Genomic DNA, 26,600 nt, shown 5'->3' on the forward strand with positions numbered 1-26,600 from the left:
CACTTCACAGGTGTGCCCTGTCAGGTTTAATAAGTAGGATTTCTTGCCTTATAAATGGTGTTGGGACCATCAGTTGCATTGAGGAGAAGTCAGGTGGATACACAGCTGATAGTTCTACTGAATAGACTGTTAGAATTTGTATTATGGCAAGAAAAAAGCAGCTAAGTAAAGAAAAACGAGTGGCCATCATTACTTTAAGAAATGAAGGTCAGTCAGTCAGCCGAAAAATTAGGAAAACTTTGAAAGTAAGGGCTATTTGACCATGAAGGAGAGTGATGGGGTGCTGTGCCAGATGACCTGGCCTCCACAGTCACCGGACCTGAACCCAATCGAGATGGTTTGGGGTGAGCTGGACCGCAGAGTGAAGGCAAATGGGCCAACAAGTGCTAAGCATCTCTGGGAACTCCTTCAAGACTGTTGGAAGACTATTTCAGGGGACTACCTCTTGAAGCTCATCAAGAGAATGCCAAGAGTGTGCAAAGCAGTAATCAAAGCAAAAGGTGGCTACTTTGAAGAAGCTAGAATATGACATATTTTCAGTTGTTTCACACTTGTTTGTTATGTATATAATTCCACATGTGTTAATTCATAGTTTTGATGCCTTCATAGTCTTGAAAATAAAGAAAACTCTTTAGAAGGTGTGTCCAAACTTTTGGCCTGTACTGTATGGGTCATCCACAGTATGCCCCCATAACAGTGCATTCCACAGATGCCCCCACAATGATCCCCATAACAGTTCCATCCACATATGCCCCCATAACAGTGCCATCAACATATACCTCCATAACAGTGCCATCCACAGATGCCCCCATAACAGTGCCATCCACAGATGTCCCCATAACAGTGCCATCCACAGATGCCCCCATAACAGTGCCATCCACAGACCACCATTAGTTCAAAACCCACCAAAAGCACACCTTTTGGTTCAAAATATTTTTTTTCTTAGTTGCGTCTTATGGGCCGGTGCGTCTTATAGGGCGAAAAATACGGTAGTATCTGTTTTTTATCATCAATTTACATTGTATAACATTAATTTATTATGTTCACGCTATCATGCAGCAGCAATTATCACTGGTATTTTTAACCATGTACCATGTAACTTTTTTTTTCTAACATGTTTTAGGTAAATCATGCATTATTTGATCAGGTATTCAATATTTATTCCATAACTGTTTATGTGGATCATGATATTACTTGCGTCTCTCCATACTTTGTATATATTAACCTTATGTTTTTGCTATTTGCACTGCCCTATTGTGGGACACTCACTATTAGGGATTAGTTATCAATTACGTTGGTCCAATGTATGTTGGTTTGCTCCCATACCATTGCCAGCTTATTGCCCTCTTCCAACAGGGCGGCCGGGGTGTGTCTGGTCTTCTGCGCATGCGCCGGGGTAGGGGTGAGTCCCGCTGCTCCGTGAAAGCGCGAGGTCCTCCTCTTCTGAACGGGGTGGCGCGTGCACGGGATTCAGGCGCCATATAGCAAGCGGCATTCATTATAATACACAGGGGAGAAGGCAGCCAATGGTCACTTAACCAATTACACTCTAACTGTACTTCTGTTTAAATCTAGGGCAGATGAACGTCCTTTGTAACCACCTGCATTGTAATTTGTACCATATTTATATGGAGCACCATCGCCAGTCTAGCCATCACCACCTTGAAAAAGCAGTACGGGAAACGCGCGTCAGGGAGTGGACTGGTGGTGTTTGTGTTTGCTGTGGACTTTTTTGTGGTCAGTATTACCATTCATTTTTACTTTTATAGCATTGCTTTACTTTAATGTTATTGTTATTCATTGATGCTGATGCACATACACTGCTCAAAAAAATAAAGGGAACACAAAAATAACACATCCTAGATCTGAATTAATTAAATATTCTTCTGAAATACTTTGTTCTTTACATAGTTGAATGTGCTGACAACAAAATCACACAAAAATAAAAAAATGGAAATAAAATTTTTCAACCCGTGGAGGTCTGGATTTGGAGTCACCCTCAAAATTAAAGTGGAAAAACACACTACAGGCTGATACAACTTTGATGTAATGTCCTTAAAACAAGTCAAAATGAGGCTCAGTAGTGTGTGTGGCCTCCACGTGCCTGTATGACCTCCCTACAACGCCTGTGCATGCTCCTGATGAGGTGGCGGACGGTCTCCTGAGGGATCTCCTCCCAGACCTGGACTAAAGCATCTGCCAACTCCTGGACAGTCTGTGGTGCAACGTGACGTTGGTGGATAGAGCGAGACATGATGTCCCAGATGTGCTCAATTGGATTCAGGTCTGGGGAACGGGCGGGCCAGTCCATAGCATCAATGCCTTTGTCTTGCAGGAACTGCTGACACACTCCAGCCACATGAGGTCTAGCATTGTCTTGCTTTCGGAGGAACCCAGGGCCAACAGCACCAGCATATGGTCTCACAAGGGGTCTGAGGATCTCATCTCGGTACCTAATGGCAGTCAGGCTACCTCTGGCGAGCACATGGAGGGCTGTGCGGCCCTCCAAAGAAATGCCACCCCACACCATTACTGACCCAATGCCAAACCGGTCATGCTGGAGGATGTTGCAGGCAGCAGAACGTTCTCCACGGCGTCTCAAGACTCTGTCACGTTTGTCACATGTGCTCAGTGTGAACCTGCTTTCATCTGTGAAGAGCACAGGGCGCCAGTGGCGAATTTGCCAATCTTGGTGTTCTCTGGCAAATGCCAAACCTCCTGCATGGTGTTGGGCTGTAAGCACAACCCCCACCTGTGGACGTCGGGCCCTCATATCACCCAAATGGAGTCTGTTTCTGACCGTTTGAGCAGACACATGCACATTTTGCAAGGCTCTGGCAGTGCTCCTCCTGTTCCTCCTTGCACAAAGGCGGAGGTAGCGGTCCTGCTGCTGGGTTGTTGCCCTCCTACGGCCTCCTCCACGTCTCCGGATGTACTGGCCTGTCTCCTGGTAGCGCCTCTATGCTCTGGACACTACGCTGACAGACACAGCAAACCTTCTTGCCACAGCTCGCATTGATGTGCCATCCTGGATAAGCTGCACTACATGACCCACTTGTGTGGGTTGTAGACTCTGTCTCATGCTACCACTAGAGTGAAAGCACCACCAGCATTCAAAAGTGACCAAAACATCAGCCAGGAAGCATAGGAACTGAGAAGTGGTCTGTGATGACCACCTGCAGAACCACTCCTTTATTGGGGGTGTCTTGCTAATTGCCTATAATTTCCACCTGTTGTCTATCCCATTTGCACAACAGCATGTGAAATTGATTGTCACTCAGTGTTGCTTCCTAAGTGGACAGTTTGATTTCACAGAAGTGTGATTGACTTGGAGTTACATTGTGTTGTTTAAGTGTTCCCTTTATTTTTTTGAGCAGTGTATATTCGTATGTGCACACACCTTGAACACTGCATGTGGTTTCCACATATATTTTTGGACACCCGCTATCACGGTCGGCGTGACTATCACATACGTGACACAGAGGGAGGGAACGAGGAAGGCCCTGCCCAAGTGAGAGGGAAGGTGGTGACCCCTGACTCACCTTGCGGCTGGCACCTGGCTGCCCTCACGTCCCTAGACGGGTTCCTCACCCGTACGCCGATCACGTGCCTAAAGCCCTGGCTTTCCCTGAGCTGAGCCCTAGATAGTGAACAGGGCGGTGGGAACACTAGTCCGCACCACTAGCTCTAAGGGAAAACACCAAGGGGAGGACAGACAACACAGACTCAACATATAATCCCGGGTGGGCGACAACAGGAGACAACAATAAGCCCAACAGGGATCCGGAGGGTAGCACTCTGGAACGACAACCAGGCTTCACAACTCCAGTGGGTCAGTATAGATGTCCAGGCAGGAAGCTCTATAACTGGCAACTAGAGAAGTGTGAGGGGAGAATATAAGGAGGTTGGGAGTGGCAGACAAGAAACAGCTGAGGAGGAGAAGCTACGGATCCCTGAGTGAGACAAAAAGGATAGCAAGGCAAACACAGAAAACAATCACTAAGAAACAACGTGATCTTTAGATATAGAGCGCGCAGCCACCCGCTGCGACTTCCTGACCCCGGTTATAACGGAGTCAGACGTGGCTCTAGATACCCTCGTGACAGCACCCCCCCTTTCACGAGGGGCCTCCGGACACTCAGGACCAGGTCTCTCCGGATGAGAGGCATGGAAAGCCTGAATTAACCTGTTGGCGTTTACCTCTGACGCTGGAACCCACATTCTTTCCTCGGGACCGTAACCCCTCCAATGCACCAGATACTGAAGAGAGCGGCGGACCCGACGAGAATCAACAATTCTGGCTATTTGAAACTCCAGATTACCAGCCACAATAACAGGAGGAGATGGCAGCGGTGATGGTTCTAGAGGTGGAACATACTTCTTGAGTAACGATTTATGGAAGACGTTATGGATCTTAAAAGTCTGAGGTAGCTCCAGGCGAAAAGCCACAGGGTTAATGACGGCTACTATTTTATAGGGACCAATGAACCTAGGGCCCAGTTTCCAAGAAGGAACCTTCAACTTAATATTCCTAGTAGACAACCACACATAGTCATTCACTCCTAGGTCCGGACCTGGCGACCGTTTCTTATCGGCCATGCATTTATATTTACCACTCATCTTTTTCAAGTTAACTTGCACCTTCTGCCATACCGATGAAAGAGATGAAGAAAACCTTTCCTCTTCGGGAACCCCAGAAGACCCCCCCTCTTTGAAAGTACAAAATTGGGGATGAAAACCGTATGCACCAAGGAATGGTGACTTGCCAGTGGACTCCTGATAATGATTATTTATGGCAAACTCAGCTAACGGTAAATATGATGACCACAACTCTTGGTTTTCAGACACAAAACACCTTAAATATGTTTCTAGGTTTTGGTTGGTACGCTCAGTCTGTCCATTCGACTGAGGATGGAAAGCTGAGGAAAAGGACAAGTGAACCCCCAAACGGGAACAAAAAGCTTTCCAGAACTTAGAAATAAACTGGGTTCCCCGATCCGAAACCACATCGGAAGGGACCCCGTGAAGCTTCACGATTTCACTGATAAACACCTGAGCAAGAGTTTTAGCATTAGGAAGTGCGGGTAGCGCAATAAAGTGTACCATTTTGCTAAACCTGTCTACTACTACCAAGATAACTGTTTTACCCGCCGACAACGGTAAGTCAGTGATGAAATCCATTGACAGATGTGTCCATGGCCTATTGGGGATGAAAAGTGGCAATAAAGACCCTGCTGGACGTGTATGAGAGACTTTCGCGCGTGCACTAGTAGAGCAAGTAGACACGAAATCCATTACATCCTGACGCAACCTTGGCCACCAAAAACGACGAGATAATAGCTCCAAGGTTGCTTTACTACCCGGGTGCCCAGCAAGTGCCGAATTATGATGTTCTTTTAATAATTCAAGACGCAGGTTTAACGGTACAAACAATTTCTCTGAGGGGCAAGAGGCCGGGGCGTCCCCCTGGGCCTCTAACACCTTTCCCTCTAGAACAGAGTGTACAGCAGAGACAACCACTCCTCTTTGTAAAATAGGTACCGGATCACTAACATTACCCCCTCCAGGGAAACTACGAGACAATGCGTCTGCCTTGGTATTTTTTGCCCCAGGACGGTAGGAGATTACAAAGTTAAATCTGGTAAAGAATAGCGACCACCTAGCTTGTCTAGGGGTGAGACGCTTAGCCGATTCTAGGTACAGAAGGTTTTTGTGATCCGTAATCACCGTGACGGGGTGGATTGCTCCCTCTAAGAAGTGACGCCACTCTTCAAGCGCCAGTTTAATCGCCAACAGTTCCCTATTTCCAATATCATAATTCTTCTCTGCAGAAGATAATTTTTTGGAAAAGAAAGCGCAAGGACGCCATTTGCCAGGAGACGGACCCTGAGACAATACAGCCCCCACTCCCACCTCTGACGCATCTACCTCGACAATAAAAGGCTGGGAGACATCAGGTTGAATTAGAACAGGTGCCGAGGTAAACCTCTCCTTTAGAGAGGAAAATGCATTTTTAGCGGCGTCAGACCATTTGGAAAAATCAGTCCCCTTCCTAGTCATGTCGGTAAGGGGTTTAACGATCACTGAATAATTTTTAATGAACTTTCTATAGAAATTTGCGAAACCCAAAAACCGTTGTAGGGCTTTAAGGTTCTCAGGAAGATCCCAATCTAAAATTGCCTGGACCTTCCCAGGATCCATGCGGAAACCTGAAGCAGATAATAGATATCCCAGGAACTGTAATTCCTGAACGGCGAAGACACATTTTTCAATTTTCGCATATAATTTATTCGTCCGTAGGACCTGCAGTACTTGCCTGACATGCACCTCATGTGTTTTCAGATCAGCCGAATAAATTAAGATATCATCTAGGTATATGACTACAAACCTGCCGATGAGATGACTAAAAATATCATTAACGAAATGTTGGAAGACAGCAGGGGCATTGGTCAGACCGAAAGGCATAACTAGATTTTCATAATGCCCCTCAGGGGTGTTAAAAGCTGTCTTCCCCTCATCCCCTTCCTTGATACGAATCAGATTGTAGGCCCCCCTAAGATCAAGTTTGGAGAACCACCTAGCACCCGCAATCTGATTAAAAAGGTCAGGAATGAGAGGAAGAGGGTATGGGTCTCGGATGGTTATCTGGTTTAACTCACGGAAATCTAGGCAAGGACGCAGGCCCCCATCTTTCTTTTTAACAAAGAAAAACCCTGCAGCCACGGGTGAAGAAGAGGGTCTGATGTGTCCCTTAGCCAGACTCTCGGAGATATAATCTTTCATGGCTTGTCTCTTGGGACCCGAAAGATTATACAACCTGGACTTGGGTAATTTTGCACCGGGAATCAGGTTAACCGGGCAATCATAAGGACGATGAGGTGGTAGCTTCTGACAACCCTTTTCAGAAAAAACGTCCTCAAAGTCCGAAATAAATGTAGGTAGGGGAGCTATGGAGGCGATTAAGCAATTGTTATTTAAGCAATTCTCTCTGCAATGCTCACTCCACTCCAATATCTCCCTGGCCTGCCAATCCACCACTGGATTGTGCGCTACCAACCAGGGAAGACCCAATACCACCGGAGAGGGAAGGCCCTCCAGAACGTAACATGAAAGACACTCATTATGGTGGTCCCCTACCCGAAGGTGTAAATTATGAACAATGTGGGTGAGGTTTCTCTGAGACAGAGGAGCAGAATCTATAGCGAATACGGGAATAGGTCTCTGCAGCGTACAGAGAGACAAACCCATAGTGCGGGCAAAATGGGCATCAATCAAGTTTACCCCTGCTCCACTGTCTAGAAAAAAAGAAATAGACTCCGTCTTAACACCAAAAACAATGACCGCTGGTAACACAAATTGAGATGTTCGTATGGAGGAAACGTATACCCCCCGGCTGACATCCTCCGCACAGCCTGGGGTTAGTAGTTTTCCGACGGTCTTTTGTTTTTGAGAAAGGAGGGACAGACATTAATGAAATGACCCTTCCCCCCACAGAAAAAACAAGCCCCCCCCCTACGGCGAACCTCGGGAGGACGGACCTGACGAGAAGTTCCGCCTAGCTGCATAGGCTCATCTAAGTCAGTACAGACTGACTGTTGCTTGGGAGAGGTAACCAATTGCTCAGGAATTTTCGATCTCTCCCTAAGACGTCTATCTATTCTGATAGAGAGGGACATAACAGCATCAAGGGAAAGGGGGGTCTCATACAGTGCCAGTGCATCCTTAACCCTTTCAGATAACCCAGAGCAGAACTGACTCCTGAGAGCCGGGTCGTTCCACTGAGTATCCGTAGCCGACCTACGGAACTCTGAGCAATATTCCTCTGCTGACCGATCTCCCTGTAGGAGTCTCCGTAACTTCGACTCAGCCAGGGCGACTCAGTCAGGGTCATCATATATGAGACCCAAAGCCCCAAAAAATCCCTCCACTGACCGAAGAGCCTGAGAACCAGGGGGTAACGAGAACGCCCAGGATTGCGGATCCCCCTGAAGCAGGGAAATGACAATCCCTACCCGCTGTTCTTCATTACCTGAGGAGTAAGGGCGCAACTTAAAATATAATTTGCAGGCCTCACGGAACGTCGCAAATTTGTCCCTTCCCCCAGAAAATCTGTCAGGAAGAGCAACCTTGGGTTCTGTAACAACCTGGTTACCCATAGCAACCGCTGGGGGTGCGGTCTGCTGCATTTGCTGCTGTTGTTGGAGAACAGACGCCTTCAATCCTGCCACCTCCAAAGACAGGCCTTGAAGCTGTTTTGCCAAGGCAGCAATAGGATCCATATTGGATTCTAAGTAGAGAAAAAAAAAAAAATAAAAAAAAAAAAAAAATTATATTTTATTTTATTTATTTTTTCTCAAAAAGTAAGGGCCAGTTATAATATCACGGTCGGCGTGACTATCACATACGTGACACAGAGGGAGGGAACGAGGAAGGCCCTGCCCAAGTGAGAGGGAAGGTGGTGACCCCTGACTCACTTTGCGGCTGGCACCTGGCTGCCCTCACGTCCCTAGACGGGTTCCTCACCCGTACGCCGATCACGTGCCTAAAGCCCTGGCTTTCCCTGAGCTGAGCCCTAGATAGTGAACAGGGCGGTGGGAACACTAGTCCGCACCACTAGCTCTAAGGGAAAACACCAAGGGGAGGACAGACAACACAGACTCAACATATAATCCCAGGTGGGCGACAACAGGAGACAACAATAAGCCCAACAGGGATCCGGAGGGTAGCACTCTGGAACGACAACCAGGCTTCACAACTCCAGTGGGTCAGTATAGATGTCCAGGCAGGAAGCTCTATAACTGGCAACTAGAGAAGTGTGAGGGGAGAATATAAGGAGGTTGGGAGTGGCAGACAAGAAACAGCTGAGGAGGAGAAGCTACGGATCCCTGAGTGAGACAAAAAGGATAGCAAGGCAAACACAGAAAACAATCACTAAGAAACAACGTGATCTTTAGATATAGAGCGCGCAGCCACCCGCTGCGACTTCCTGGCCCCGGGTATAACGGAGTCAGACGTGGCTCTAGATACCCTCGTGACACCCGCAGAGTGTTCTCTTTGTATCGCATGTGCCTATACCTGCTGTTAATACAGCACGGTGTACCAAACACTTTGTAGACCTGACCCTTCTGCACTTGCAGTTTATTTACTGGTCCACCATCCACACACCACCAGCCCGTTTGGTTTTTAACCTTGTTTTTATGTATTGTGTTATGTCAATCATGTGCATCTTGTTGCTTATAATAAAATTATGTATTTATTCATTATACTTTGTGGTCACTTATTTATTCTGTTGACATGGTAAGGATCCATATATCCCTATAGGCGTTTGTAGTTTGTTAATATATGGGTTAAGTACGTTTAATTGGAAATTAGTTTTGGTTTTTCATTTGAAAGACAGTAAGAGTAGTTGTTTGTTGCCTGGAAAATTTGGAAGGGATGGCTGCTCGATGAATGCTTAAAAAGCTTAGTGTAATTGTGAGGAACGTAGATTATCCACTCCATCGGATTTTAGTTGGACAGCGTAACACTCTTAGTTATAGATAGGTACAGTTTTGCTGTAGTACCTACTGATACAGACATTCTATTCTACCTAAGGCAATTGTCCTGTATAATAAATAGGTCATTAGCTTATAAATGTTGTGCAGCCTGTTTATATGGATGACCTATCCTCAGGATAAGTCATCAATATCTGATCAGCGAGTGTCCGACACCCAGCACCCTTACCTTTCAACGGTGAAGGCAACGCTGAGCAGATATAATTACAAGTATGGTGTCCCCATTCACTTCTATGGGACAGCTCTGTAGTATTCACTTGAACAGACAAAGCCTCATAACCGTAACTCTATAAAAACCAGCAATTGGTTCAAGAGGGCCCACAATAAGAGAAAATAAAAATTAAACGCAAATAGGCACATGACTAATACAAATAAAGCATGCTAATAAAATACATGGCCTTATGTATAATAAAGCTAGGTTCACTCCAGCATTATTGTTTCAGTTGTTCTGTTCCATGGCATGTAAAAAACCTTAAAGCACTGGAGGGACCTCTATGGCTATAATGGCATCTATCTGGTTTCAGTTAAAGGGGTTATCCGCTTTTTACTATTGATGACTTATGCTCAGGATAGATCATCAATATCAGATCAGCGGGAGTCCAACTTCTGCCTGTTCTGTTTAGGCTACTTTCACACTAGCGTTCGGGGCTCCGCTTGTGAGCTCCGTTTGAAGAGTCTCACAAGCGGCCCCGAACGCATCCGTACTGCCCCAATGCATTCTGAGTGGATGCGGATCCGCTCAGAATGCATCAGTCTGGCAGCGTTCAGCCTCCGCTCAGCAAGCGGACACCCGAACGCTGCTTGCAGCGTTCGGGTGTCCGCCTGGCCGTGCGGAGGCAAACGGATCCGTCCAGACTTACAATGTAAGTCAATGGGGACGGATCCGTTTGAAGTTGACACAATATGGCTCAATTTTCAAACGGATCCGTCCCCCATTGACTTTCAATGTAAAGTCAGGAGTTAATATACCATAGGATCGGAGTTTTCTCCAATCCGATGGTATATTTTAACTTGAAGTGTCCCCATCACCATGGGAACGCCTCTATGTTAGAATATACCATCGGATTTGAGTTACATCGTGAAACTCAGATCCGACAGTATATTCTAACACAGAGGTGTTCCCATAGTGATGGGGACGCTTCTAGTTAGAATATACTACGAACTGTGTACATGACTTCCCCCTGCTGCCTGGCAGCACCTGATCTTTTACAGGGGGCTGTGATCAGAACAATTAACGGCACCTGAAGGGGTTTATTGTGCGTATCATAGCCCCCTGTAAGAGATCAGGGGCTGCCAGGCAGCAGGGGGCAGACCCCCCTCCCTCCCCAGTTTGAATATCATTGGTGGCCAGTGTACGGCCCCCCCCCCCCCGGCACTCCCTCTATTGTAATATCATTGGTGGCCAGTGTGCGGCCTCCCCTCCCTCCCTTTATTGTAATATCATTGGTGGCCAGTGTGCGGCCTCCGTCGGCCCCCCCCTCTCTCCCTTTATTGTAATATCACTGGTGGCCAGCGTGCGGCCCCCCCCCTCTATTGTAATATCATTGGTGCAGCACCTGAGGGGTTAATTGTGCGGATCACAGCCCCCTGTAAGAGATCGGGTGCTGCCAGGCAGCAGGGGGCAGTCATGTACACAGTTCGTAGTATATTCTAACTAGAAGCCTCTGTGTTAGAATATACTGCCGGATATGAGTTTTCACGAAGTGAAAACTCATCTCTGAAAAAGCTTTTATGCAGACGGATCTTCGGATCCGTCTGTATGAAAGTAACCTACGGCCACGGATCACGGATGCCAATCTTGTGTGCATCCGTGTTCTTTCACGGACCCATTGACTTGAATGGGTCCGTGAACCGTTGTCAGTCAAAAAAATAGGACAGGTCATATTTTTTTGATGGACAGGAAACACAGATCACGGATGCAGCTGCAAAACAGTGCATTTTCCGATTTTTCCACGGACAAATTGAAAGTCAATGGGTCCGTGAAAAAAAACGGAAAACAGCACATTGGCCACGGATGCACACAACGGTCGTGTGCATGAGGCCTAATGCAGACGGATCCGTCTGTGCAGACACCAGACGGACCCGCTCTGAACACAAGTGTGAAAGTAGCCTTACCTGCACGACACAGCAATTGCAGTGGAGAGCAGGTGTAATTAGAAGTACGGCCTCTATATTTACTTCTGAAGGGATGGCTCTGCCTGTTCAAGTGATTACTACAAAGCCATCCCATAGAAGTGAACTGGGACGTCATACTTGTAATTACACCTGTAAACCACTGCAATTGCTGTGGCATGCAGCCGTTTGGTCTGTTATTTAAGGCCCTTGGCTCATGCCATAGATCCAGACTGTGGTCACTGTACGCTGAATTTGCAGCCAAATTCCATTACATATCTCTTTCACACTGTAACATAAGTATAAACAGACCAGAAGGAAAAAAATAAAAAATCTAATTATAGTTTATAAACACAAATGAAATAATATTTTAAATTACACTGCCAAAGAACAGATGTTCCTGTGACCACAGAAAGGCAAGCGAACAGTTGCAAAAGCTCTGCCCTGGTTGAACATTTCAGTTACTTGGGAAGGCAAATAACTGGTGGAAGCCATAATAACTTTTCCAAAGTAACCTGTCCAGGTGGTTGGTTCTTCTGCAGGCCTATACAGCAAGAAAACAAACTTGGCATAAGAATACAATCATTACTTTATCCTTTACATCAGCAGTTATATGTTTAAACAACATACGCACTGTTATAGCACTATTTATCACTATATGCTTCACGGGTAAATAACTAGCAAGTGAACACAAAAAACTTTGTAATCTATCTCTTCATAGCAAAATGCCATCTTTTTCACCTCCATTCGATTAAGGTCCTCTTTTCTTTACCTGGAGTACCTCTAAAAACGTTCAGAAATCTCCTTACCCTCCAAAAAGTTTATCTTGCATAAGGGTGGGGAGATTTATCAACCTCCTGCTGTGCCAGAAAAATTGTGTTAAAAAGTTGCAAACCGCAGGTTTGCGACATTTTAAATGCAATTTCCACAACTATTTTTGTGCGATTGTATTTTCTACACCAACCTTGCAACTTTTTGAAAAGGGAGAGTGGCATCAGTGGGACCATTGGCCTTGGTAGATTTATCATCATTTATAACCAGTTTTTTGAAATAAATGATGACTGAAATCTATGTCAACTACAAAATTGGCCTGGATTTCATTCTAGACATACAGATTGCTGGCGGATGCTCTTAATTAACTTTGACCAGGCATGCATAAGGGATATCAACATGGCCAAATCTGGATAAATCTCCACCACAGCAGTGTTTTTAAGTTTTTGCTTTTTTAAACTCTGCAGCCAGATATTATCTTAAACGGAATATAGAAAAATTTAATGCAATGCAAGGATGTGCCCTTTTTGAGTCAGGGGCATTTTTGTCCCAAACCACCGCATACTCTAAATGTGTCATGTTTCTTCTGCATTTTCCTATAGACTTCCCAAAAGGACTTAAAAAAGGCATGAAAAACTTGTAAGAATGTGAGAAAAAAAACAAACTAAAAAAAGCCACAAAAGTTAACAGATAGGGAGGAGAAAGATGCAGCTGACGTTTTTCTATATAAATTGGTCTATGAGACTACATATCTGAAAATATTCAGTGTTTATCCAGATTTGGTCATAGTGATGGAAGCTGTGGACAGAGAGCCCATCAAATTATGTGAAAATAGTGGAATAGTGGAAATCTACAGTATAAAGAAAAATGTTTTGCATGTTGCAATGTTTTAATATTCTGTGCCCTTTTCTATATTTCATAAGCGATACCCCCATGTTGGCCAAGTCTTTTGTGCTTTCTACACAGAGGTCTTGTCCATAAAATGGTTGCTGATGGAGGGTCATGTGATCCAGGCAAAATCACCTTCATGTGATTTCTCATCCATTTAAATACATTGCCCCTGCCCATCTTGCACTGTGGAAAGTTTAGAGCAGGTGCAGTGTGTTTGGAGGGAGGATGCTAGGTGATCCTCTATGCAGACTAGAGTTGTTGCGATACCAAATTTTTGATTCGGTTTCGATACCATAAAAAAGTATTGCAATACTCGATACCATTCGATACCACGCGAAAAAATGAACCCAAAAAGCCACGTGCATTCCGCATTTAAAAAAATTGCAAATCGCACAGTTTTTATTTCTTTTTTCTGTTCCAGCATTCACCGCATAGATTTTTTTAAATATTTTAATAGTTTGGACTTTTCTGACGTGGCGATATGTGAAATGTTTATTTATTGTTTATACATTTTATATGTGAAATTGGGAAAGGGGGTGATTCATACTTAATATTTTGGTGTTTTTTTTTTTTTTTTTTTTTACACTTTTTATTTACCGTAATAACTATTTCCCCCCTTAGGGGCCAGAACCTTGGATTTTTTTCATCCCTTGTCCTATTCACTCTGATAGAGCTCTATCAGGGTGAATAGGACCTCACACTGTCCCTGCTGCCCTGTGCACACAGCATCAGGGATGTTACCATGGCAGTCAGGGCTTCAGTAGCGTCCTGGCTGCCATGGTAACCGATCGGAGCCCCAGGATTACACAGCTGGGGCTCCGATCATAAGCTGCCACTGCCACCAATGAGGGGGAGGTGAGAGGACCCTGTGGCCACTGCCACCAATGAGGGGGAGGGGAGAGGACCCTGTGGCCACTGCCACCAATGATTTTAATACTGGGGGGTGGGGGGAGGGGGCACTGTGCAAATGATTTTAATGGGGTGGGGGGTTGAGGGGGGGGGGGGGCGGGCGCACTGCGCCACCAATTAATTACCCGTTAATACAGGAGACTGGTACTGGCAGATCAGCAGCAGTTAACCCCTCAGGTTCAGCACCTGAGGGGTTAACTGCGGCTGATCGCAGCTCCCTGTCAGGGGCAGGGTGCCAGCAATGCGATTCTGCTGCCGTCACCTGCCTCCTGTATTATGTGGTAAATACTTCTTTATACGAGTCCAGACTAAGTATTAGGCTACACAGATCGGCTCGCCCGCAGTTCACCATTACTGTCTCCTCTCCTAATCCATATGTTAATTACTATCGGAGCAATGGGGAGGAGACATCAGCTTCTCTAGTAGGCGTTTCTTCTCCCTGGCCAATCGCAGCGCAGGAAGAAGGAACGCTCACTAGAGAAGCTGATGTCTCCTCCCCATTTCTCCAATAGTAATTGGCATATGGAGCAGGAGAGGAGACAGTAATGGGGCACTGTGGGGCGAACGGAGCGGCGCCCAGGAATAATGGTAAGTGCTGGGACATCTCTGTGTAGGAAAAGTCCTATCATTGGTGGCGCAGTGCGCCCGCCCCTCTCTCCGTTCATTGGTGGCAGCGGCAGCAGCAGCACAGGGGGGAGGGAGAGACTGCTTCCTTCTCCTCTGTGCTGCTGAGGGAACATTAGCGTGCTGACAGCAGCACGCTCATGTTCAGAGATACTAGAATGCGCAGCAGCGCAGGCTAGTATCGAAAAAATGGAAATCCTGGTATCGTATCAATATCGGGACAAAAGTATCGATTGAGTATCGAAATTTCGATACCCGCAACAACCCTAATGCAGACAGCACGGAAAACTTATCTATCAAGGATGCATTGCTTCTGAAATACAGCAAGCTGCTCAAAAAATCGACAAAAACTATAAGTGTCATATAGTCAACATAGTCCAGATTAAAATAGACAAATCGCCGGGACCAGATGGCATACACCCCTGTATCCTATTAAAATAAGCAAATAACGCCATATCAGCATGGCTTCATGAGGGATCGGTCATGTCAAACTAATTTAATCAGTTTCTATAAGGAGGTAAGTTCTAGACTTGACCACAGCAAATCAATGGATGTATATCTGGACTTATCCAAAGCATTTGACACTGTACTACATAAAAGGTTAGTATATCAAATGAGAATACTTGGACTGGGGGAAAATGTCTGTATGTGGGAAATTAACTGGCTCAGTGTTAGAAAACAGAGTGGATATTAATGGTACACACTCAGATTGGGTCACTAGTGGGGTACCACAGGGGTCAGTACTGGGCCCTATTCTCTTCAATATATTTATTAATGATCTTGTAGAAGGCTTGAACAGTAAAATATAAATTTTCGCAGATGACACTAAACTTTGTAAAGTAATTAACAAGGAAGAGGACAGGTGAGGTTTAACACTGACAAATGAAAGGTTATGCACATGAGAAGGAATAATTCAAGTCATCAGTACATACTAAATGGTAAAACACCGGGTAACACTGACATGCAAAAGGACCTAGGAATTTTAGTGAACAGCACACTAAGCTGTAGAAACCAGTGTTAGGCAGCTGCTGCCAAGGACAATAAGATAATGGGTTGCATCACATAGATGCCCGTGATGAGAACATAGTCCAGCCACTTTACAAATCACTAGTCAGACCACACATGGAGTACTGTGTACAGTTCTGGGCTCCTGTGAACAAGGCAAACATAGCAGAGCTGGAGAGGATTCAGAGAAGGGCAAATAACGTAATAACTGGAATGGGTGGATTACAGTACCCTGAAAGATTATCAAAATTAGGGTTATTCACTTTAGAAAATAGATGACTCAGTAGAGATCTAATAACTATGTATAAATATATCAGGGGTCAGTACAGAGATCTCTCCCATCATCTATTTATCCCTAGGACTGTGACTGTGAAGACGGGACATCCTCTGCGTCTGGAGGAAAGAAGGTTTGTACACAAACATAGAAGAGGATTCTTTACTGTAGGAGCAGTGAGATTATGGAACTCTCTGCCTGAGAAGGTGGTGATGGTGGGTTCACTAAAAGAGTTCAAGAGGGGCCTGGATGTATTTCTAGAGTGTAATAATATTACAGGCTATAGCTACTAGAGAGAGGTCGTTGATCCAGGGAGTTATTCTGATTGCCTGATTAGAGTCTGAAAGGATTCCCCCCCCCCCTAAAGTGGGAAATATTGGCTTCTACCTCACAGTTTTTTTTTTTTTTTTACCTTTCTTTGGATCAACTTGCAGGATAACAGGCTGAACTAGATGGACAGATGTCTTTTTTCAGCCTTACACACTATGTTACTATGTAAACATAACAACAGGCGAGCGGCCTAGGTATTATGGTAGTGCCACACACTCAGATGGAGATATCTGGTTTAGTTATGTTAGCAAATAGAGAAAACACAAGTAGTTCAGTTTTTGAAATATTCAGTTTGGGATGATGTTAGAGACAGCAGACAGACAGTCACTGGTGTTCTGTAGCACAGCAAGGGTGATATCACTGGGTGAAGTGTATAAGCTTGGTCTCATCAGCATAGAGACGGTACTGAAAACTTAATCTGCTGATAGTTTGTCCTATAGGGGCTGTATAGAAATAAAAGAGGAGAGGATCTAAGACTGAGCACTGAGGAACCTCAACAGCAAGAAAGAGAGGAGGAGGAGGAGTAGAACCAGTTAATGACACACTGAGGGAGCAGTCAGAAAGATAGGAAGAAAACCAAGAGAACAGTGTCCTTAGTAGCCAGAAAGTGGCAAACCCCTTTAAATTTAAATAATGTTAGAGCATTGTCCAGTGGCCAAAACTGTGAATTCAATTGTTTAACCTCTTCAATTCACTGTTTGCATTTTTGTTTTTCACTCCCTACCTTTCCGTAGCCATACAGTTTTTATTTTTTGTTTCACATAGCCGTGCTTTTTTTTGGTAGGGGGACAAGTTGTATTTTTTAATGGAACCATTTACTATTGCATACAATGTAGTGGGAAGCTGAAAAAAAAATCCAAATGGGGTGGAATTGGGAAAAAAATACCTAAATTTTGCCATAGGTTTATAGGGATTTATTTTTACGGTGTTCCCTATGTGTTAAAAATGACCAGTTACCCTTATTCTCTAGGTCAGTAAGATTACGGCAATACAACATTTATATTGTTTTTCTTGTGTTTTAATGAAAAAATTTTTTTTCTTTTCATCACCACATCACCTCTTTTTTATAGTTATGTGTATGTGTATAACTATAGTTATAGTTTGCGTGATATAGTTTTTATTAATAGCATTTTAGAGTGTGCATGACTTTTATATTTTTTTTTATTCTATTTTTTAATTAATTCAGATCTAGGATGTGTTATTTTTGTGTTCCCTTTATTTTTTTGAGCAGTGCATATATACATTGCTCAAAAAAATAAAGGGAACACAAAAATAACACATCCTAGATCTGAATTAATTAAATATTCTTCTGAAATACTTGAATGCTGACAACAAAATCACACAAAAATAAAAAAAATGGAAATCAAATTTTTTAACCCATGGAGGTCTGGATTTGGAGTCACACTCAAAATTAAAGTGGAAAAACACACTACAGGCTGATCCAACTTTGATGTAATGTCCTTAAAACAAGTCAAAATGAGGCTCAGTAGTGTGTGTGGCCTCCACGTGCCTGTATGACCTCCCTACAACGCCTGTGCATGCTCCTGATGAGGTGGCGGACGGTCTCCTGAGGGATCTCCTCCCAGACCTGGACTAAAGCATCTGCCAACTCCTGGATAGTCTGTGGTGCAACGTGACATTGGTGGATAGAGCGAGACATGATGTCCCAGATGTGCTCAATTGGATTCAGGTCTGGGGAACGGGCGGGCCAGTCCATAGCATCAATGCCTTCGTCTTGCAGGAACTGCTGACACACTCCAGCCATATGAGGTCTAGCATTGTCTTGCATTAGGAGGAACCAAGGGCCAACCGCACCAGCAGATGGTCTCACAAGGGGTCTGAGGATCTCATCTCGGTACCTAATGGCAGTCAGGCTACCTCTGGTGAGCACATGGAGGGCTGTGCGGCCCTCCAAAGAAATGCCACCCCACACCATTACTGACCCAATGCCAAACCGGTCATACTGGAGGATGTTGCAGGCAGCAGAACGTTCTCCACGGCGTCTCCAGACTCTGTCACATCTGTCACATGTGCTCAGTGTGAACCTGCTTTCATCTGTGAAGAGCACAGGGCGCCAGTGGCAAATTTGCCAATCTTGGTGTTCTCTGGCAAATGCCAAACGTCCTGCACGGTGTTGGGCTGTAAGCACAACCCCCACCTGTGGACGTCGGGCCCTCATATCACCCTCATGGAGTCTGTTTCTGACCGTTTGAGCAGACACATGCACATTTGTGGCCTGCTGGAGGTCATTTTGCAGGGCTCTGGAAGTGCTCCTCCTGTTCCTCCTTGCACAAAGGCGGAGGTAGCGGTCCTGCTGCTGGGTTGTTGTCCTCCTACGGCCTCCTCCACGTCTCCTGATGTACTGGCCTGTCTCCTGGTAGCGCCTCCATGCTCTGGACACTACGCTGACAGACACAGCAAACCTTCTTGCCACAGCTCGCATTGATGTGCCATCCTAGATAAGCTGCACTACCTGAGCCACTTGTGTGGGTTGTAGACTCCGTCTCATGCTACCACTAGAGTGAAAGCACCGCCAGCATTCAAAAGTGACCAAAACATCAGCCAAGAAGCATAGGAACTGAGAAGTGGTCTGTGGTTACCACCTGCAGAACCACTCCTTTATTGGGGTGTCTTGCTAATTGCCTATAATTTCCACCTGTTGTCTATCCCATTTGCACAACAGCATGTGAAATTGATTGTCACTCAGTGTTGCTTCCTAAGTGGACAGTTTGATTTCACAGAAGTGTGATTGACTTTGAGTTACATTGTGTTGTTTAAGTGTTCCCTTTATTTTTTGAACAGTGACAAAGGCTCCATTGAGAGGGCTGAAATGCTGCATTGCAAATAAGTGTGAATAAACGTCACTGAATTTCTTCACAAGACCGGAGTGCTGCCATATTTTTTCTATTTCTATTGAACGGCTCCTATCCAAGAGCAACTGTGGAATTGCACCCGGAATCTAACAGAGTGCTGCTGATTTATTTTCTATTTTTATATATATATATACATACACACACATACAGTGGATATACAAATTCTACACACCCCTGTTAAAATGTCAGGTTTATGTGATGTACAAAAAATGAGACAAAGATAAATCATTTCAGAACATTTTCCACCTTTAATGTGACCTATTAACTGTACAACTCAATTGAAAAACAAACTGAAATCTTTTAGTTAGAGGGAAGAAAAAATATAAAAATAAATAAATATGTGCACACCCTTAAACTAATAATTTGTTGAAGCACCTTTTGATTTTATTACAGCACTCAGTCTTTTTGGGTATGAGTCAGCATGGCACATTTTGACTTGGCAAGATTTGCCCACTCTTCGTTGCAAAAACACTCCAAATCTGTCAGATTGCGAGGGCATCTCCTGTGCACAGCCCTATTCAGATCACCCCACAGATTTTCAATCGGATTCAGGTCTAGTCTTTGGCTAAGCCATTCCAAAACTTTAATCTTCTTCTGGTGAAGCCATTCCTTTGTTGATTTGGATGTATGCTTTGGGTCGTTGTCATGCTGAAAGATGAAGTTCCTCTTCATGTTCAGCTTTTTAGCAGAAGTCTGAAGGTTTTGTGCCAATATTTACTGGTATTTGGAACTGGTAATAATTCCCTCTAGCTTAACTAAGGCACCAGTTCCAGCTGAAGAAAAACAGCCCCAAAGCATGATGCTGCCACCACCATGCTTCACTGTGGGCATGGTGTTCTTTTGGTGATGTGCAGTGTTGTTTTTGGGGAAAACATATCTTGTGGAATTATGGCCAAAAAGTTCATCCTTGGTTTCATCAGACCATAACACCTTTTCCCACATGCTTTTGGGAGACTTTCAGATGTGTTTATGCAAAATGTAGCCTGGCATGGATGTTTGTCTTCATAAGAAAAGGCTTTAGTCTTTCCACTCTACCCCATAGCCCAGGCATATGAAGAATACGGGAGATTGTTGTCACATGTACCACACAGCCAGTACTTGCCGGATATTCTTGCAGCTCCTTTAATGTTGCTGTAGGCCTATTGGTAGCCTCCCAGACCAGTTTTCTTCTCATCTTTTCATCAATTTTGGAGGGACGTCCAGTTTTTGGTAATGTCACTGTTGTGCCATATTTTCTCCACTTCATGATGACTGTCTTCACTGTGTTCCGTCAGAGGCACTTTAAATGATGGCAGGTGTATGCTGACTCCTACTTAACATGATTTTGAATGTGATTGCTTAATTCTGAACACAGCTACATCCCCAGTTATAAGAGGGTGTGCACACCTATGCAACCACATTGTTTTAGTTTTTTTTGTTTTCTTCCCTCGAACTAAAAGATTTCAGTTTGTTTTTTAATTGAGTTGTCCAGTTTCTAGGTCACATTAAAGGTGGAAAAAGTTCTGAAATGATTTATCTTTGTCTCAGTTTTTTACATCACAGAAACCTGACATTTTAACAGGGGTGTGTAGACTTTTTATATCCACTGCATATATACATACGGTAGTTGAGATGATGGATTTATACTAAGTGTTCAATGCTTGTTTATAATATCAATAGAAGAACAGTGTCTAGTTTAACACACAGAACATGTGTATACATGTACGGCTACTTTCACACTTGCGTTTGGGGTTCCGCTTGTGAGTTCCGTTTAAAGGCTCTCACAAGCGGCCCCGAACGGATCCGTACAGCCCCAATGCATTCTGAGTGGATAAGGACCGCTCAGAATGCATCAGTATGGCTCCGTTTCACCTCCGTTCCCCTCAGCAGGCGGACACCCGAACGCAGCTTGCAGCGTTCGGGTGTCCGCCTGGCCGTGCGGAGCCAAACGGATCCGTCCAGACTTACAATGTAAGTCAATGGGGACGGATCCGTTTGACGTTGACACAATATGGTGCAATTTCAAACGGATCCGTCCCCCATTGACTTTCAATGCAAAGTCAGGACGGATCCGTCTGACTAACTTTTAGACTTAGATTTTTCTCTGAAATATAATGCAGACGGATCCGTTCTGAACGGATACCATCGTGTGAAAGTAGCCCACTTTAGCTTTAATGAAACATGACTCAAGCATGTGGCAAAAGTTATTTGTTATGCAAACACTACACCCTGGTGAAATTTCAGGAAAATTTAAATATTTTAATTCTAGCAAAAGGTAAATAAAAAAGCAACATGTACATACTTTTCCTTGACTGTCTCCAACTTGAAGATATGTACAGTCTCTGTGTTACTTGAGGCAGAAAGAAATGCTCCATCCAAGCTGAATGCCAGTGAAAATATTGTCACACACCTAAAGCCATGAATTAGAAACATAATTGATCAAAATAACATCTGTTAATGTGTAAATACACAAAAGTAACTTATCAGATCATAGATAGTAAGTTCTACTCTTAGTTTGTAATGATGTATCTATCTAATGTTGTTTACACATGCACCCCCTCCTCCGAATTGTAAAGAGCTGCAGGATATATTGGTAGTATAGAAAACAAGATAACAATTTGTTCATGATTTTGACACATCTTCACAACTAAATCAGCATTAAAAAAAACTTATTTTAAGTCTCTAGTTGAGTTGAATGGGAATCTGTGGCATAGCTCATACTGTACAGATTCTTCTGTAGGTGTATTCGATACGTGCCTCACAAAAAAATAAAAAATACAGCTGGCATTATTCGCACAGAAATGGGCAAATCTACTGGCACATTCCATGAGATCTACAGCAAATATAAGTATTGTAATTATGTTTTTCCATTATGTGAACATTTGTTTAGGTGAAATGTACAAAAACTGTTGGTCACTGATCCTTAAATGGGTTGGCCCATCTCACAAATTGGTGGAATATCTGTCACCTCTGGGACCCACACAAATCTGTACAGCGCAGCCCCAAAGTGAAGGAGAGTGGACCATGCATGCACGGCCACTCTTCAGTCAAGTTCTATGGGAAACTTCAAACTGGACCTCAAGCAACTTGGATTGTGCTTCCCCACTCTTTCTCGAGACTCTGGGATCTTGATTTCCAAATATGCAAAATGTACTTTCATCTGAAAACAAGAGTTTGGGCCACTTAGCAACGGCCCACCCATTTTTCTCCTTCGCCCAGGTAAGACACTTTGGACATTGTCTCTGGATAGTAAGTGTCTAAAATCCATAATGTATCCTACATCTTGTTAAATTGACGCAGATGTTTAGGAAGATTTCTCTTTGTGATTAACCCCTTAAGGACTCAGCCCTATTTCACCTTAAGGACTTGGCCATTTTTTGCAAATCTGACCAGTGTCACTTTAAGTGCTGATAACTTTAAAACGCTTTGACTTACCCAGGCCGTTCTGAGATTGTTTTTTTCGTTACATATTGTACTTCATGACACTGCTAAAATTGGGTAAAAAAAGTTAATTTTTTTTGCACAAAAAAATACCAAATTTACCCAAAAATTTGCAAATTTCAAAGTTTCAGTTTCTCTACTTCTGTAATACATAGTAATACCCCCAAAAATTGTGATGACTTTACATTCCCCATATGTCTACTTCATGTTTGTATTATTTTGGGAATGCCATTTTATTTTTTGGGGATGTTACATAGCTTAGAAGTTTAGAAGCAAATTTTGAAATTTTTATGAAATTTTCCAAATGCCACTTTTTATGGACCAGTCCAGGTCTGAAGTCACTTTGTGAGGCTTACGTAATAGAAACCACCCAAAAATGACCCCATTTTAGAAACTACACCCCTCAAGGTATCCAAAACTGATTTTACTAACTTTGTTAACCCTTTAGGTCTTCCACAAGACTTCATGGCAAATGGACATAAAATTTAAGAATTTCAATTTGAAGAATTTTTTTGAAAATTTTCCAATATAATCCATTTTTTCCAGGAACAAAGCAAGTTTTAACTGCCAAACAAAACTCAATATGAGTTTCCCTGATTCTGTAGTTTGCAGAAACACCCCATATGTGGTCCTAAACTACTGTTTGGCCAAACGGGAGGACATAGAAGGAGGGGAACGCCATATGGTTTTTGCAAGGCAGATTTTGCAGGACTGGTTTTGTTTATACCATGTCCCATTTCAAGCCCCCCGTTGCACCCCTAGAATAGAAATTCCAAATAAGTGACTTAATCTAAGAAGGTACAACCCTCAAGGTATTCAAAACTGGGTTTACAAACTTTGTTAACCCTTTAGATGTTCCACAAGAGTTAATGGCAGATGGAGAAACAATTTTAGAATTTCGATTTTTTTGAAAATTTTCCATTTTAATCCATTTTTTCCAGTAATAAAGTAAGGGTTAATAGCCAAACAAAACTCAATATGGGTTGCCCTAATTCTGTCGTTTGTAGAAACACCCCATATGTGGTCGTAAACTACTATTTGGCTAAACGGCAGGACATAGAAGAAGGGGAACGCCATATGGTTTTTGAAAGGCAGATTTTGCTGTACTGATTTATTTACACCATGTACCCTTTCATGCCCCCTGCTGCACCCCTAGAGTAGAAACTCCATAAAAGTGACCCCATCTAGGAAACTACGGGATAAGGTGGTTGTTGTTTTGGGACTATTTTAGGGTAAATATGATTATTGGTTGCTCTATCTTACACTTTTTTGAGGCAAGGTAACCAAAAATTTAAATTCTAAAATTGTTTCTACCATATGGCGTTCCCCTAGTTCTATGCCCTGCCGTGTGGCTATATAGCCATTTACGACCACATATAGGGTGTTTATGCAAACTACAGAATCAGGGCAATAAATATTTAGTTTTGTTTGGCTGTTAACCCTTGCTTTATTACCGGAAAAAAAGGATTCAAATGGAAATTTTGCCCAAAAATACTTCAATTACTCTTACCGGTAATATGTTTTCCATGAGCCCATGACAGCACCTGTGAGAGATCCTCCTCCTTCCGGACAGGAAACAGGAACTTCCCAGATCTTTAAATTGGTCCCATGCCTTCCACCTTCAGTATTTGACAAGATTCCTGGGACCAGCAACACACCTATATATAGTGAAAACTAACAACATAGGCGAGAAAACATAATAGAAAAAAACTCTGCGCCAAATATATGCCAGGCATATCTCTTCTTTGGCACCATACTAAAGAGTAAATTTCTCTCTTTTTCTTTTTTTTATTTAAGGAAGGGAATTATGTAGGTGCTGTCATGGGCTCATGGAAAACATATTACCGGTAAGAGTAATTGAAGTATTTCCATTACGCCCCATGACAGCACCTGTGAGAGACTAGACTAGATAACTATTAGGGAGGGACTACAGCCTGCAGCACCTTTCTCCCAAAAGACATATCCTGCACAGATGAAAGGTCCAACCTGTAGTGCTTGTAAAACGTAGAGGGGGAACTCCACGTTGCAGCCCTACAGATCTGTTCTATGGTAGCACACCCTTTTTCTGCCCAGGAAGAGGCTACTGCCCTGGTGGAATGGGCTGAAAAATCTGAAGGGACCTGACAATCTGATAGTGAATATGCCAAACCTATCGCTCTCTTGATCCATCTGGCTAAGGTACGGCTTGTAACCTTTGAGCCCCTGTTCTGACCCTGAAATTGAACAAAGAGTTGCGGGGTCTTTCTAAAGTCCTTCGTAGACTCTAAATACGCACAGACACACCTTCTAACGTCTAAAGTATGAAAGGATCTTTCTCCTTCATTCTTTGGGTCCTGACAAAAGGAAGGGAGAACTATCTCCTGAGACTTATGGAATACCGAGACTACTTTGGGCAGGAATGCAGGGTCTGGTTTGAAAACAATCCTATCCTCCAGAATCTGAGTATATGGTGGGGAAGAGGACAAGGCGGACAGCTCTCCTACTCGTCTGGCAGATGTAATGGCCACTAAAAATACGGTCTTATAGGACAACATCTTTAAGGGGATGTCCCCCAGAGGCTCGAACGGAGCCTTGGTTAGAGCAGAAAGAACCAGGTTAAGGTCCCATGGGGCTGACTTAGATTTAACTATAGGACATAGTCTAGAGGCCCCCCTAATGAACCTTTTGACCCAAGGATGAGTAGCCAATCGAAAGTCAAAGAGGACACTCAGTGCTGAGACCTGCACCTTGAGAGTACTGGGTTTAAGCTTTTTGTTAAGGCCTTCCTGCAAAAAGTTCAAAATTAACAGGATGTTGGGTGAGTTCAAGTCTAAGCCTGGACCTGCAAACCGAAGGAAGGTTTTCCATACTCTCAGATAGATTTCGGAGGTGACCTTTTTCCTACTAGCCAGGAGAGTCCCAATGACTTGTTCTGATAGGCCTCTAGACCTGAAGAATGTCCTCTCAAAATCCAAGCTGTCAGGTGGAGGTTCTTAAAGGCAATAGGGTGATGGGAGGGAAAGCATAGACTAGGCCCTTCAGATTTATCATCAGCCTGTTGGGCTTGGGGACCAGAAATGGGGTTGAATAAAAACCCTCTCCTTGTTCGTCCTTTGGGACTGGAACAAGGACTACCTTCTCCAGGAGGTTGTTTATTTCCTCCGAAGGTGCCACCTGTTTTGGAGGATTTTGGTTTAATAAAGTAATTTTGAAAGTCCTGGGTGGTAGTCTCTTGAAGTCTAGGCGATAGCCTTCCCTTATAACATCCTTTATCCAGGCGCTTGCGGTAATATTTCGCCAGGCCGGAAAAAATAAGGAAAGACGACCGCCTACTTGGGGTCTGGCGTCATTGTTGAGTGGAACTTGATGTTTGAGGTCTGGATTTAAACAGCACACCTTTGGATTTATCAGAACTCCACTCCCTCCTTATCTTTTGATCCCCAAAACCTTTCCTTCTTTCATTGATCCGAAATGGCTTCCCCTGTTTAGGAAAGGACGGTGCTGGAAATCCTTTTTTCTTATCAGATGCCTTATCCAAAATATCATCTAAGGCTGACCCAAACAAAAAATCTCCTTGGCAAGGGAGGGCACAGAGCTTAGATTTTGAAGCTACATCGCCCTTCCACCCTTTCAACCATAACGACCTTCTGGCTGAATTGGACAATGCAGCCGCCCTAGCGGAAAGCCTCAATGCATCAGCAGAGGCATCAGAGATGAAATCCACTGCACTGGACATAGTTGGTATAGCCTCCAGCAGCTGATCCCTAGGAGTCTTGTTCTCTATATGAGACTCTAATTCCTCCAACCAGAGCTTTAATGACCTTGCCACCGAGGTAGTCGCTATATTTGGTTTAAAGG

The 26,600-nt window shown here is 43.9% G+C and overlaps 1 protein-coding gene across 1 annotated transcript in view; it reads right to left on the bottom strand.

Annotated features, from left to right (window-relative positions):
- The window catches only part of WIPI2 (WD repeat domain, phosphoinositide interacting 2), a 159,245-nt gene that overhangs the window by 99,060 nt on the left and 33,585 nt on the right, over positions 1–26,600 (bottom strand). The window contains exons 2-3 of the mRNA XM_040439361.1: positions 21,625–21,732; positions 12,046–12,210 (exon numbers count right to left, since the gene is read on the bottom strand). Coding sequence (XP_040295295.1) covers positions 12,046–12,210; positions 21,625–21,732 — 273 coding nt within the window. The remainder of the gene's footprint in view (positions 1–12,045; positions 12,211–21,624; positions 21,733–26,600) is intronic.

This window comes from Bufo bufo, chromosome 7, assembly GCF_905171765.1.
Source record: "Bufo bufo chromosome 7, aBufBuf1.1, whole genome shotgun sequence".
Taxonomy (NCBI): Eukaryota; Metazoa; Chordata; class Amphibia; order Anura; family Bufonidae; genus Bufo; species Bufo bufo.